The sequence below is a fragment of the Zootoca vivipara genome, chromosome Z1 (genome assembly GCF_965207765.1).
Source record: "Zootoca vivipara chromosome Z1, rZooViv2.hap1.1, whole genome shotgun sequence".
Lineage (NCBI taxonomy): Eukaryota > Metazoa > Chordata > Lepidosauria > Squamata > Lacertidae > Zootoca > Zootoca vivipara.
In genome coordinates this window covers 64,538,892-64,553,195 of record NC_142583.1, presented here as the reverse complement: position 1 = coordinate 64,553,195, position 14,304 = coordinate 64,538,892, and the positions used below count along the sequence as shown (strand labels likewise).

The following is a 14,304-nucleotide window of genomic DNA, read 5'->3' as shown; positions in this document are numbered from 1 at the left end:
CAATAAACCTTAGAAGGCAGCCATTGCACCTGTTTGTTACGATGTGTAAAAAAAATCCTTATTCATTTCTGTGATTCCACATTTGCAGGTCTCTAGTGCTGTCGCCCCACAAGCCCATCTGGAGACGCACTTGCTCAACATTGCCATCCTGCCACACACCCCAGAGTCCCCCATGATCTCCCTGGGCTCTTCTTTCCACATGACCGTAAGTCCAACCCAAGGCAAGAAACAGTGAAAAGAAGTTGCTCCTCTGCATTTCCTAGTTTTTTTTAAATTCACTGGTAAAGAATTTTCCGCAACTAAAGCTGCAATCCAGTATCTGGTCACCAGGCAGTAAGTTCCATTGAATTCCAGGGAGCTTCTGAGTAGATATTTATAAGATTGCACTGTTAGTTCAGGAAATATTAAAACAAATCCCTGGTTGTGTAACTTAACTCCACATGATCCTAAACTGATTTTCAGGTTACTTAAAGTGAATGGTTGCAAAAGAATGTCTAGAATGTAGCCAGGGTGCCATTTAGGGTGCCTCTGTTTCTCCCCCTGCCTGCCCCATTGCAGACCCCATGTGGATTAGTTATCATAGGTCCAGTCGCAGACGACTATGGGGTTGCGGCACTCATCTTGCTTTACTGGCCGAGGGAGCCGGTGTTTGTCCAGCATGACTAAGCCGCTTCTGGTGAACCAGAGCAGCTCACGGAAACACCGTTTACCTTCGCGCCAGAGCAGTACCTTTTGATCTACTTGCACTTTGACGTGCTTTTGAACTGCTAGGTTGGCAGGAGCTGGGTCTGAGCAACGGGAGCTCACCCCATCGCGGGGATTTGAACCGCCAAACTTCTGATCGGCAAGCCCTAGGCTCTGTGGTTTAACCCAGAGTGCCACCCGCGTCATCATAGGTCTGCCTTATATTGCGTCAGACTAGTGGTCTATCTAACTCACTATTGTCTGCACCAGGGTTTCCCAAACTTGGGTCTCCAGCTATTGTTGGACTACAACCCCCATCATCTCTAGCCAACAGGACCAATGGTCAGGGATAATGGGAACTGTAGTCCAAAAACCTTTGTTTGGGAAACCCTGGCCTTACACTGACTGGCAGTGGTTCTCCAGGGTTTCAGACTGGAGACTCTCCCAGCCCTACCGAGAGGTACCACTAATTGAACCTGAGACCTTCTCCATGCAAAGCTGATATTCAAACAGTTGAGCCACAACCCTTTGGCCAAGGAGCACTCCTATCTGTGGCCAGCAGACTTACACTCTGAGAGGCTATTGTTGTATGTGTTGAAGTACTCATTTCCCATGAGACATTCTGCTTGCTCCTTATTATGCCAAATGGGTGGAGCTAGCAGCTGAAAGCAAAAGTGGCTCTGAGAGATGGGCTTGGGCCATATATTAGTATAAAAGCACTACCTGCAGAGTCGGTGTTGGTAGTGCACCAGGTCCCATGAAAAACAGTTCCATGGGGCCTGGTTGGCATCTCCAAGAGTCCCCATGTGTCAGGCTTCGGGGAATCAGTGGCAGTAAATAAGCAAATCAAGCGGAATAAGTGTTCTTACCCGTAAGTTTCTTTAATAATCACAGCAAGAGACGAAGGAATGTATATCTTTTCTAGAAATGACGTTGCTTCCAGTAAAGGTTCACCCCCTCTGTCCCCATTAATCTACGTTACTCATACGTCGGGTAATCTTAGCTTGTTGCCACTGCGCTCTCTGTTCTATCACTCTCAAAGCCCGTCTTGTCTTGGGTGAAAGGGGGGGTCAGGAATGCTGTCCAAAGACACTGAATCTGCCAGCTGTTTCTCTCTTGGTGTTTCCTCTTCTAACTGTTCCTCACCCAGTATTTCCCAGCTTTTCCCCTCTGGACTATGCCCCTCTGCGAACCATTGTTCTAAATCAATACTGTCGTCCTGCCCTTGGGAAGGTTCAGGAAAAGGGGGGAGTGACGGTTCCCACCACTTCTCCTCAGTCCAGCCTCTGACACCGAGTCGCTCATCTAAAGTTCCTCTTCAAGAGCTGAAGATAAAAGCATTTTGTACAGCTCAGCTTTCAGCTGTGTGGGAATGACTATTTGCGCCATGCTATGGTGACTTGATTTTGATCCTTTTATAAAGCAAAAAAATAATAATGATAGAGGTATTGGTTGTTCAGAACATTTCTGGGGCTTTATGGCAAATTGCTCGCTATGGAATTTGAGAATTTAATGACATATTATACTTTACTGATGGGATTCTCCATGCTCTCTGGCGGTGTGTGTGTGTGAGCCCACATGCAGAGGGACCATGCTTTTCAATCTCTCCTTCATAAAATGGTTTCCTGCATCATCACGATCCAGTCTGTGTGATGCTTTCCTAAATTCTTTCTGAATAGATTGGCTGCTGCCTGCAGGAAGGAAGGTGTTCGGTGCCATATCCCCTTGAAACAGGTTTAAATAACTTACAGTACATAGGGAGATCAAGTGAGGTTTGGCAGAATTCTAGCTTCATCATGCTTTCAGATAGATGAGGTTTCTGTTTTGAAGTCACTCAAGTTACTCAATCTCAACACTGACATTTACCGCCGGTAACTCCCTATCTCTGTTGTATATCAGCTGCTCCCTTAATTTGTCCATTGTGGGGGGTTTTGGGTGGTGGTGGTGGTAACCCTCCTAAGCATCTTTGTCTCAGCTTGTCACTTCTTAATTTCTTTCAGGCTCTAGAAGATCGTGTGACCCCAATAGAACCCCATCATCTCTCCTTTGTCAACTCGGAGAGTCCAACTGAGAAAGTCGTGTACAATGTGACTGTACCTTTGCCACCAAATCAAGGCATGTTAACCCAGTCAAGGAGATGTTGTGTTATTTTATTGACAGTTGAAACCTGGAGACTGGCAAAAAAAAAAAACCATCAAGGGGGGATGGATTGTGGGGGATAGAAGCAATGAATCAGGCCTGGCATAGAATAATGTTCATAGCTAAGCCAGCGCAGGGAAGACCAGAGAGCTGTCTTCAGGTGAAACCTAAGGATGAGACTATTGCTTCCTTTTCTCCGTTTTTGCAACCCACTATTTATGGGGATATGGGTGGCTCTGTGGTCTAAACCACTGAGCCTAGGGCTTGCCTATTGGAAGGTCGGCGGTTCAAATCCCTGTGACGGGGTGAGCTCCCGTTGCTCAGTCCCTGCTCCTGCCCACCTAGCAGTTCGAAAGCACGTCAAAGTGCAAGTAGATAAATAGGTACCACTCTGGCGGGAAGGTAATCGGCGTTTCCGTGTGCTGCTCTGGTTCTCCAGAAGCGGCTTTGTCATGCTGGCCACATGACCTGGAAGCTGTACGCCGGCTCCCTCGGCCCATAATGCGAGATGAGCGCTGCAACCCCAGAGTCATCCACGACTGGACCTAATGGTCAGGGGTCCCTTTCCCTTTATTTATGATGAACTTCCTAGGCTCAAATCAGATTGGCTTAGATTAAGCAGAGTTATTTTTCTGTAAAATGTGTTACGATTAAGCAGAGCCAATCTGAATCAAGCCTCCCCCCCCCCCCCTTTCTGGCACCTGGCATGATGCTTCGGAAGAATTGTGCAGGGCTAGAGACTCTGTAGGACACAGTCTTGGCATTTCGGAAATGACTCTTTGGCAGGACGCCAGAGATGAGCAGCCTGCCCCAGCTGCAGTGACTGCTATATAAACAACATGGAAGTGTCAAGCAAAGGGGGTGGGTTGTGTGCAGAGAACAGCAGAAGTGTTATGAGGAGTGACAAAAGGCCTAATGTGAATTCTGTCTCCTGTGAAGTTTACGGAACTAGATTTATTGAGCTGGAGAGTGGGCGTAGTGAAAGCTTGGACCCCCGTGATGAGTCAGCCCTTCTCAAGTCAAGGTTGAGGTTAGGAAAATATTTTGTTCTCTTAAGAACTGCAGAGATGCCAATTAGGCTCTCTTCAGTCTTATTAGAAAGGGAGGTTTTCACACCGCTGTGCAAACACACCAGGCCCAAGTAGACCTGGGAAATGTAGTTTTCCCAAGAGATATTGGATGTTAGGGACTGGCTGGGGAGATGGGAGAGAGTGGGAAGTGCAGTTCTTCTCCGTGTGAGATTAAATTCTGAGCTGGAGAAGAACTCATGGAACGTACTATTCCCTTTGTAGTTGAGTTGCAATTACAAGCTCCTGGCATATGTTTACAAACTCAGAAGAACTGATATTATTCATCACTAGAGGTGGCAGTGTGCAGACCAGAGAGTTCCTGGTTCAAGTCTCATATCAACTGGCAATTAATTGGGTGGTCATTGGATGAGATGCAGGAAAGACATCACCACTGCACGTTGCATTATTGGAGGAACAAGGTACGTTTGTAGAAATGTAATATATGCTGTGTGTTGAAAATGAAACTCTCCCTCTCTCTGCAGGCATCGTGGAGCACAGGGATAGGCCCCTGTCCCCAGTGAAGTACTTTACACAGGCTGACATCAACCATGGCAAAATCGTGTACCGCCCACCTACTGCAGCCCCTCATATCAGAGAGCTGATGGAATTCTCCTTTGCTGGTAAGAAGCTAGTTGAATTGGGTAGCACGGACAGGCAGGTATCTGCTTGGGGGATCTCCACGCTGCACATTCCCGTAGTTGTAAGGTTACCAGATTTTTTTTCAATGAATCCCGGGACACTTTTCAACTTCAATAGGAATGATAGGATTTTGTCAGGGGACTGATTTGTAGATCTGGGGACTGTCCCCGAAAAACAGGGACGTCTGCTAACCTTACCGTAGTCACCGTTCAGTGCCATAGCTTGCAGTATAGACCAGGGCTTCAACAGATGCCCCTTCAATAGATGCTAAGGTGAGAAAAGGGAAATCCTTGTTCTTGGCAAGCTAGCTTTCCATATGACAGCACTGCGGCGCATTTAAGCATGTAGTCCACACTTACAGCCTAAAGTGGTATAGTCTTCCCTGTACAGCTGATGCATGTCAAAGCCCAGGCTGGTTTTAAAAGAGAGAGGTTGAGAGATTTGAGATTGCAAATTGGAGCAGTTACCTCTCCAAAATCACTCTTTCCGTGAGTTTTAATGGGCTGTTTATCTTTGATATGTTTGGCACCCTATGGGTTGGGTGGAAGCAGTTTAGGGATGAGTGATTTGGAGCAGGAAAAGGGACAAACTGTGACTACCTCCTTCCAAACCGTACTCTCCTGAAGCAGCTTTTATTTGGATTATGGTAATTCCATTTTTTCCCCATGTAACATTCAGTTAGGCCCCAAGGTGGTCGTTTCTAAACTGGTGCCCTTAAGGTCTTTTGGACTACAACTCCCATCACTTGGCCATGCTGTCTGGAGCTGATGGGAATTGTAATCCAAAGTATCTTGGAGGCACCAGATTTGGGATGGCTTCCCTAAGAGAACCAGAATATGGGTTGAATATGGGGTTTATGCGGGTTCAAAGACCTGCTTGACATCAAAGTCTCTTACGCAAAATCTTGCACAAATCTCTCTTTCCATAGCTGCTCCTTTCACAGAATTCTGATTAGGAAGAATATGTAGATACAGTGGTGCCTCGCTAGACGAAATTAATTCGTTCCACGGGTCTTTTCTTATAGCGAAAAATTCGTCTAGCGAATCCCATAGGAATGCACTGAATTTTTTCCGACTTTTTTTTTTGCCCATAGGAACGCATTAATTGAATTTCAATGCATTCCTATGGGAAACCGCGATTCGCTAGACGAATTTTTCGTAAAACGGATTCGTCTAGCGAGGCAAGCTCCACTCGAAAAATCATTTCGTTAAGTGGAAATTTCGTTAAGCAGGGCATTTGTTAAGCGAGGCACCACTGTACTGTACATGTTGTGAATTTTCCTTTGTGATAAGGATTGGAAGTCACCTGGGTCAATTATTCTATGATGCTTGGACAAGGCATGAAGTGGGTCCTAGGTTGGTTCCACACTGGTGGTGGAGATTGTGCTGATGTTCTCTGTATGAGAACTTCCATTTCCAAAGGGAATTGTATTAACCATGGGCACCTTCCTGTCCCGATCGTTCGTTCCATTTTGTTAGAACAGCATCCTTCCCATCCGCAATGCGATCAGCTCGTTATAATGCCTTTCCAAATGATATGTGGCAGTTCTGATGATATATACAGTCTCTCATTTGTTGGACTGCGTGTTGCAAGGCAATGAAATCTAAAAGCAATTATATTACTAAATCATTCGATTTTACCAGGGCATAAAATTATCAGTTCATGAAACTCCCTGGCACACTGTCAAATAATTTGTAGCACAGGACATCGAGACATAGATCTCTGGGGTATATTACAAGGCAAACAGCTGCCATTTTTGAAAGTACAAAGCAAACAAATAACCCAATTCTCCCAATGGGCCTGAAATGAGAAAATGCCCGTTTACTGATAGGAAAAACTGAGGATTGGTGTGGTCAAAAGAGAAAGCACGGATCTGCATAAAATTTGCATATACATGCAAATTTAGAAGTAGCCACTATATTTCAAATGGGAATACAAGACATCTCACCATAGTGGGGAAGGCTGTGATCCTTACCTTCCAAGTCCCGGACTGCAGAATCCGGGACCGGCAGCCGTGTGACACCGGAAGTTGCGTCGACGTAACTTCCAGTGTCTCTTTGCCCTTCTATGGGCACAAAAAATGGCTGCCGCCGGCTTCAAAAGTAGCTTCTCCGCATGACCAGAAGTGCGTCAACGCAACTTCCAGTGTCGCCCCACCCATCTATGGGCACCAAAAATGGCCGCCGCTGACACCGGAAGTCACATCTACGCACTTCCGGTTATGCGTAGATGCGACTTTTGAAGCCGGCGGCGGCCATTTTTTGTGCCCATAGAAGGGCAAATCAGAAAGGGAAAAAAATGGCCGTCGGCAGGAGAAAATAACGGAGAAAAACGGGAGACAAAGTGATACGGGGGACCACCGGGAAAAGGTAAGTAAAAACGGGGGTTTCCCGGGGGAAACGGGGTACTTGGCAGCTAAGCTGTGATCAGATGACTGGTCAATCGGTAGAGCATGAGACTCGTAGTCTCATGGTGGTGGGTTCAAGCCCCACATTGGGCAAAAAGATTCCTGCATTGCAGAGGGTTGGACTAGATGACCCTGGGGGTCCCTTCCAACTCTACAATTCTGTGATTCCACAATTCTATGTTAGGTACCATTCACTAGCAAGTTCTTCTGCTCAAGCTCCAGTGACAACAAATGGAAGCTGTTCAACAGCACACATCTAGAATTGAAACTGTACAATAGCATTTGTTTCAGCATTTTTCTACTTTGGGATTTGGTTCCCATACTTAAGCTGGCCATGAGTGGATTTATTATGTTGTTACCGTTTTTTAAATATCTCGTTTCTTTAAAATGTGCTTTTAAATTGTTCTTACTGGTCCCATGGAAGAGGCAAATGACAAGTATAAATGAATGTTCATTTAGAAGGCCTATTCCAATTCCAGAATGGTTTCGGAGCTTTGCAATCCATGGCCAAAAATGTTTCAGTTTCGAAGAGGTCCCTTGTGGGAACCCTGATAGTACATACAGTACAACGAAAGAAAGAGAGATTTTTGCCTTGTAAATCTGCAGCAATGCCTTTTAGGACTTACCAGAATGTTACAAAATCACAAGGAAGCTTTCAATCTGCAAGAACTGGTAGGAAGAGGAGGGAAAATGGCTTGAAGTTATATCCATAGCATCTATATCTAGACTTATTTTCAATATAGATATTGCAGCCTTGATTGAACAAGTCGGCAGTCCTAATTGTATATAGGGAAATTGGGGTAGGTAGAATTGCAGCCTTTTTTAAAAAAATACTTTTAATTAAATTTTCCAATTAGAACACATCAAATCACATTGAAATTTTTCCCAATTACATTATTACAAATCCAAATTAATCATACAATTCCAATTAAAGAAAACATTCCAATTATAGCCAATTATACTTAATTTTATCGGACTCCCATGCCTCAGATACCCAGAGCTCCCTGCTAATCAACAATACCCATTGATTTCTTTTTAATTTATCCCTTATTTAACAGCCTCTGATATAAATGTCACATATTTTCCAAGTCCATTACTGTCCTTCCTTGGCCTCCGAGTTTGCATTGCCAGCCGGATGTTTCCAAATACTTTCTGTCTCTGTGTGGACTTTGTCTACAAACTCCCTCCAATCTTTGGCCCCTAATACCGATTAAGTCATAAATTATATCCAAATTCCACTCCATGGCTCCTCCGAGAATAGAATTGCACCCTTAGGGTGCTTCTGGACCATAGCTGTCAAGTTTTCCCTTTTCTCACGAGGAAGCCTACTCAGCATCAGGGAATTTCCTTTAAAAAGGGGAGAACTTGACAGCTATGTTCTGGACTATTGCTATTTACAGATGAGATTCAGGTGTGATACTGGCACAGTCAATTGCTCTTGTGCAACAGTCCCTTCTCACCACCGCTTTTTGCAATAAGGAAAGTGAAGGGGAAATTCACGATTAAGTATGGGATTACACTCACTGCAACATCCTCTAAGCTCCATGTAACAAATTGGACGAAATGTTCAGTAAACAGGTTATCTGGAAGTAACCTTAGTCATCCAGCTAGTACTGAACTTTCTGGGAGAAAGCAGCAATGTTTGGATCCCATTTTTTAGAAACATGTTACCAACAGGCAGATAAATTGTCTAGTGCAGCACCATAAGCAGGTCTAGAAGCCATTTCTTTTGTCCAGCTATTGCTTCTCTGTCTGCAAATGCCTGAGACTGAAGCTACAGAGGCTATACTTTGCCCATGTGGCAGTTTAAGGGACACAAACCGCTTGACTGTTTCTAGATGTAGGACCTTGAATAGGTCACCCCCGCTAAAAAGACACTATTAACGAAGGCACTCTTGGGCTTGCCTTCAGATGAAATGCTTTAAAATATTTCCACCGCATCAATGTTCTTTGACCTGGGGTCCCCGGATGTTGTCGAGCTACAGCTCCCAACCTCCCCAGCCAGCTTAACCTTCAACCTAAGGTTGAAGGACACGGAGCTAGCTCAAAAGTTGCTAGCCTGTGGACCTTCAGATATTGGACTCCAACTCCCATCAGACCCACCCCGCTTGGCTGATCGTCAAGGCTGATGAGAGTTGTAATCCAGCAACAAATGGAGGGCCACGGGTCAGCTATCCTTCAGCTAGAACTAAGAAAGGCGAACACACCATGCATTTTAAGCACATTTTCTCTTCAAAGAATTCTGGGCACAGTTGTTTCCTAAGAATGCTTGGAAATGTACTTTGTGAGGGGTAAACTACCGTTCTTTGAGAGGTGCATGTGTGCTTTACAGACATATTTAAGGCTTAGGCTCAAAAGCTGCAGGTGATAAGAGTTCCCACAATTTTTTTCTGCTGATTACTGGAGTTTTAGCACCTAATGAAGGACTGTTGAGCCCTACTCCCACTGACCTCACATGTTCAGTGCTGCTGGAAGGAGGCAGGACAACTTGGAGTGAGCTGTTTGTTTACAAGATGAGCCGAAATCCAAGGGGGCTATTGGCTCAAATTCTTAATATGCTCATTATTTCAAAATGGAGGGAGTTTGTTTCTGGAACACCCCCCCCCACGCCCCCAATCTCAGTGGCTTTACTAGCCATAGCTGCCAAGTCTCCCGTTTTCCCCGGGAAACCCCCGTTTTTCCAGCTGTTCCTAGCTGAAAAAATGGATTTTTTTTATTTTTCCTGGTTTATTCTGTCGCGGCAGCCATTTTGGAACTGGGCGGAGCATGCTCAGAAGTGACTTTTGATGCTGCTCTGCCCAGTTCCAAAATGGCTGCAGTGCAACTTCTGGCGCGGCAGCCATTTTGGAACTGAGCAAAGCAGCATCAAGTCACTTCTGAGCATGCTCCGCCCAGTTCCAAAATGGCGGCAGTGCTACTTCCGGTCTGCTATTTTCGGCCCGGTCCCTTATTTCTCTGACAGCAACTTGGCAGGTATGTTACTAGCTGGAGTGGTTTTGTGGGTCAGGTAAGGCGACATTGTATTTTGCCACACGCTGAAAACAATTACGTTCTCTTTTTGTGTTTAATTTCCTCTAGGCCTTCCGGAATCCGTCAGCTTTCATTTTACAGGTACACATTGCCCTGCAGTTCGTTTTCCAATGTGTTTCGAGCTTGTTTAGTATGTTGCTATTACCTGCTAGTTTAAAAATAACAGTGATTAAATCCTAGCTTGCCATGAAGGTGAAAACAGCATGATTATCAATCTTAGCAAGGAAAGAAAAGTATCAAGGGACGTGAAAGGAAATTAGCAGGGAGAAGTGATGGTGTGAGGGGGTGCTTAACCCTTCCTCCTCCTGTTGTTTCCCCCCCAACTGCTTTTCTCCACACACCTCCAACCAGGGAGAGCAAGATGCAGGGACATGCAGTCAGCAGGAGAAAGCTCTTAAGCACACCCTTCTCAGCTACCTTTCTGCTGCAGAATGTCCTCATTCTATCGCAGTGCTTTGCAGCTGTTCAGTGGGCCTCAGGATTCCACAGCTGGGTTCTGCCAGGAAATAATGGATTTCCACAATAAGAAAGTAAGGCTTTGACCTAATACGTAGAAGCAACTTTCCTGCAGATAATGGAAGACAGTTATTTTTAGGGGGCGGAACAGTTACTGAAGCTATTATAGCTTCTTTTCTTTTTTAAAAAGAGGATTGCATTTTCTATAAAATTTGTGAATTAGTTAATTTTCTGCAGATGATGAAGACAGTTTTGGTTTTTTGGGGGGTGGGGGGACAAATCCTAGATAGGGGGCCAAGGATAAATGTTACTGAAGTTATTATAACCCTTTACTTAAAAAAAGAAAGATTACACGTTACATAAAAGTAAATCACAGACTAGCTAAATGCTTATTATGAAGGAGAAAGGGGTAGAGGGTAGATTTTTAGAGGCACATATCCTGGATGATGATGATGATGATGATGATGATTTTAACAATATCCTGCCTTAACGTTATGTTAATGTCCAAGGCGGTTTACTTAGCAATATCGAAAGGGGGTGGGAAACAAAGTAAAAGAAAACCACATATCAACAAATATGCAGTGCCAAAAGGAGCAGTACAGCATATCCAGCCAAACCCAATGGCAATTAAAACCCACCGGAGGGGTTTGGTGAATGGAACTACAGTCGTGCCTTGGAAGTCAACCGGAATCTGTTCCGGAAGTCCGTTCGACTTCCAAAACGTTCAGAAACCAAGGCACAGCTTCTGATTGGCTGTAGGAAGCTCCTGCAGCCAATCAGAACCCGTGGAACACGCGTCAGAAGTTCAGGTTCCAAAGAACGGTCACAAACCGGAACACTCACTTCTGGGTTTGCGGCGTTCAGGAGCCAAAACGTCCACATTCCGGGGCATTCGGGATCCAAGGTACAACTGTATTGTAAACCTGGTGCTTGAAGGACAGTGAAGTAGCAAATGTGTTTGGAGAGGATGTTCCACAGCAAGGGCACCACTACAGAAAAGACCGTTCCTAGTAGCCACCCACCTGATCTTTGAGGGTACATATAGGTACGTAGATTCATATAAGGTGCCATATTTCAAATACCCGAATCCTAGGCCATTTGTAGCATTATAGGTCAAAACTGGCACTTTGAATTGCAGCGAGTCATTTACTTCACTTGCAAGTAGGTAGAATTGTTGGTTTGTTTGCTTTTAGGGCTGGTTCTTATATACTGTATAAGGCAAAATCATTTAAATGGTTTCCCCTTCAGTCTCAGACGGAGAACATACAAGCCCTGAGATGACATTTACTATCCACTTGCTCCTCACTGATGATGGATCACCGTTATTCCAGATCACTTCTCCAGTCCTTGAGGTCAGCCAAGGAGGCAGAGCCACCATCGGTAAGAAGAAGGAGGAAGAAATCCAGTAGGCTCAAGCTGCAGCCCACAGCCCACTTGCAATTCACACACATTGCAGTCCACTTAGGATCTTTCCATAAATTAGCTGGTGGCAACTGGAGGAACTGGGTGCTTGGTAGAGGAGGTGTGGGTCAGGAAGCTTGATCTGCTGCTGACACCAAAGAAGAAGGACACAGTTTTTCAGGAAGTCACCCGGAAAACATTTCATTACCTGCCACTCCACCTTGTACTCCCCTCTTCCAGCTGCTTTCCTCCTAGTTGTGGGGAAAAGAAATACATGTGTGTAATCCTAGTTGGGAAAAGCAGGGATCGTTGGAATCTCGCTCATGCTGAGCCAAAACATGTGTCCATTTAGCTTAGTTTGTCTACAGCAGGCATCCCCAAACTGCGGCCCTCCAGATGTTTTGGCCTACAACTCCCATGATCCCTAGCTAACAAGACCAGTGGTCGGGGAAGATGGGAATTGCAGTCCAAAACATCTGGAGGGCCGAAGTTTGGGGATGCCTGTTCTACAGTGACTGCCCGGGTTTCGGCTATAATAATAATAATAATAATAATAATTTTATTATTTATACCCCACCCATCTGGCTGGGTTTCCCCAGCCTCTCTGGGCGGCTCCCAACAGAATATTAAAAACACGATAAAACATCAAACATTAAAAACTTCCCTAAACAAGGTTGCCTTCAGATGTCTTCTAAAATGTCTTCTAAAAGTCCGATAGTTGTTTGTTTCCTTGACATCTGATGGGAGGGCGTTCCACAGGGTGGGCACCACCACTGAGAAGGCCCTCTGCCTGGTTCCCTGTAACCTCACTTCTCACAGGGAGGGAACCGCCAGAAGGCCCTTGGCACTGGACCTCAGTGTCCAGGCTGAACGATGGGGGTGGAGACACTCCTTCAGGTATACTGGGCTAGAAGTTTCCTTCAGCCCTAGCAGTCCTCCATTTCCTGCTTCCCCACTGCAATCGTGCCCTACCTCCCATTCTATTCAGATGTTCAGTGGAGACCCAAATCAGCAGACACAGCTCTGTTGACATACATCTCATTCCTCCCCTGGTACCCAACCTGTATGAGAGACCTGTGTTTCCAACCATGAATTTATCTCAGGCACACATTTTTTTGGTGTTCGCTTTTATGACCAGACCTGCAAACACAACATGTAATCCAGCCCTTACATTGGATCCATGTCTTGGGCTGGGCAATGTGCACAAACTGACACAATGGCAGGGATGTAAGAAGGGTATTGTTTTCCATTTTGGCTTGTATTCCCCACATGCAGCACTGTTTCCCTTCCGCTGCAGTTCCTCCAAAAGCAACATCATTCATCTTGCTATCCACTGTGGTGAACTTACCATGAAGCTATATCGTTCTTAGGTTATTCCACCCCATTCATTTCAGTGCAAAGGAAATGCAGTGCAAATAGGGGTTGGGGGACTTAAGCAATTACATATCATTTGTGGCCTGGAAGCAACAACAAATACAGATAGTATTTGCTGACTGATTTCCGTTCTGCGCATGGGACGAGTAAGCACGTATCAGCGGTTTTTCACCTCTGCTTCCACTGGAAACAGTTTTTCACCTCTGTTTCCGCTGGAATTCTTCAACATTCTTGATAATTATCATAGTTATTTCTTGCATTGCCTGGTTCCTAAACATGTTATATTCACCTATGCACGTTCATTGGTCAATGTGGGAAATAGTCACATTTTCCAGTAATGCACAGAGACAGTGAATATTAGCTGGACAATAGGCAAAAATCACCTTTCGATAGCATGCATTTGCATGCATTCTCATTTGCATTTATCTGTTGTTTTGACATCTTTCAGAATCTGATCAAATACGCTAGGAACTGTAAGTGTATTGGTTTCTGTGCTTTTAGCATAGGTCGGGGGTGCCCCTCTGTTTATAGTGTTGCTTTTGTGTCATATGCTTCACTCTTCTCCTGCTCATGCTAAACACATACTCCAGTTTTTCTGAGAGGATAAAAACCCAAATAAATGCATTCTGCTTTCCCTACCTGGATGCCTCAGGGATACAGCTGACAGTGAGTGATGTGGACAGAACTCCTGAAGACCTTTTCTTTGAGGTGGTGGATCCTCCTCATCATGGAGAACTATTCAAGCTCAGCTCCACATTCCCAAACCGCCTGAGTGCAGGTAGGCATGTGTGATTTTTTTGTAGACTAAGACACATCTCTCTGTAAGGAAAAATGTCTGTCATGTATGGCAAACTTTGTGCGCTTATTTTTCTTGGAATGTAGACATCCCCTGTGTGTCACAGTGGCCTGGCTCATGTGTTTTTTAAAACAAATTTTATTGCTTTTTAAAATAAAACAAGTACAAGAACCATTAAACACTTATCCGGCAGTACATCTAATGGTGTTCGTTCTATCCAATGAATGGTCAATATTCAAACCTATTGCAGTTGTACCTTGGTTGATGAACACCTTGCGACTCGAACGTTTTGGCTCCCGAACACCGCA

At 44.9% G+C, this 14,304-nt stretch overlaps 1 protein-coding gene across 1 annotated transcript in view; it reads left to right on the top strand.

Moving 5' to 3' along the window:
- FRAS1 (Fraser extracellular matrix complex subunit 1) overlaps window positions 1-14,304 on the top strand; it is a 328,899-nt gene that overhangs the window by 243,435 nt on the left and 71,160 nt on the right. The window contains exons 31-36 of the mRNA XM_060278390.2: window positions 89-205; window positions 2,685-2,799; window positions 4,376-4,513; window positions 10,018-10,050; window positions 11,674-11,805; window positions 13,853-13,978. Coding sequence (XP_060134373.2) covers window positions 89-205; window positions 2,685-2,799; window positions 4,376-4,513; window positions 10,018-10,050; window positions 11,674-11,805; window positions 13,853-13,978 — 661 coding nt within the window. The remainder of the gene's footprint in view (window positions 1-88; window positions 206-2,684; window positions 2,800-4,375; window positions 4,514-10,017; window positions 10,051-11,673; window positions 11,806-13,852; window positions 13,979-14,304) is intronic.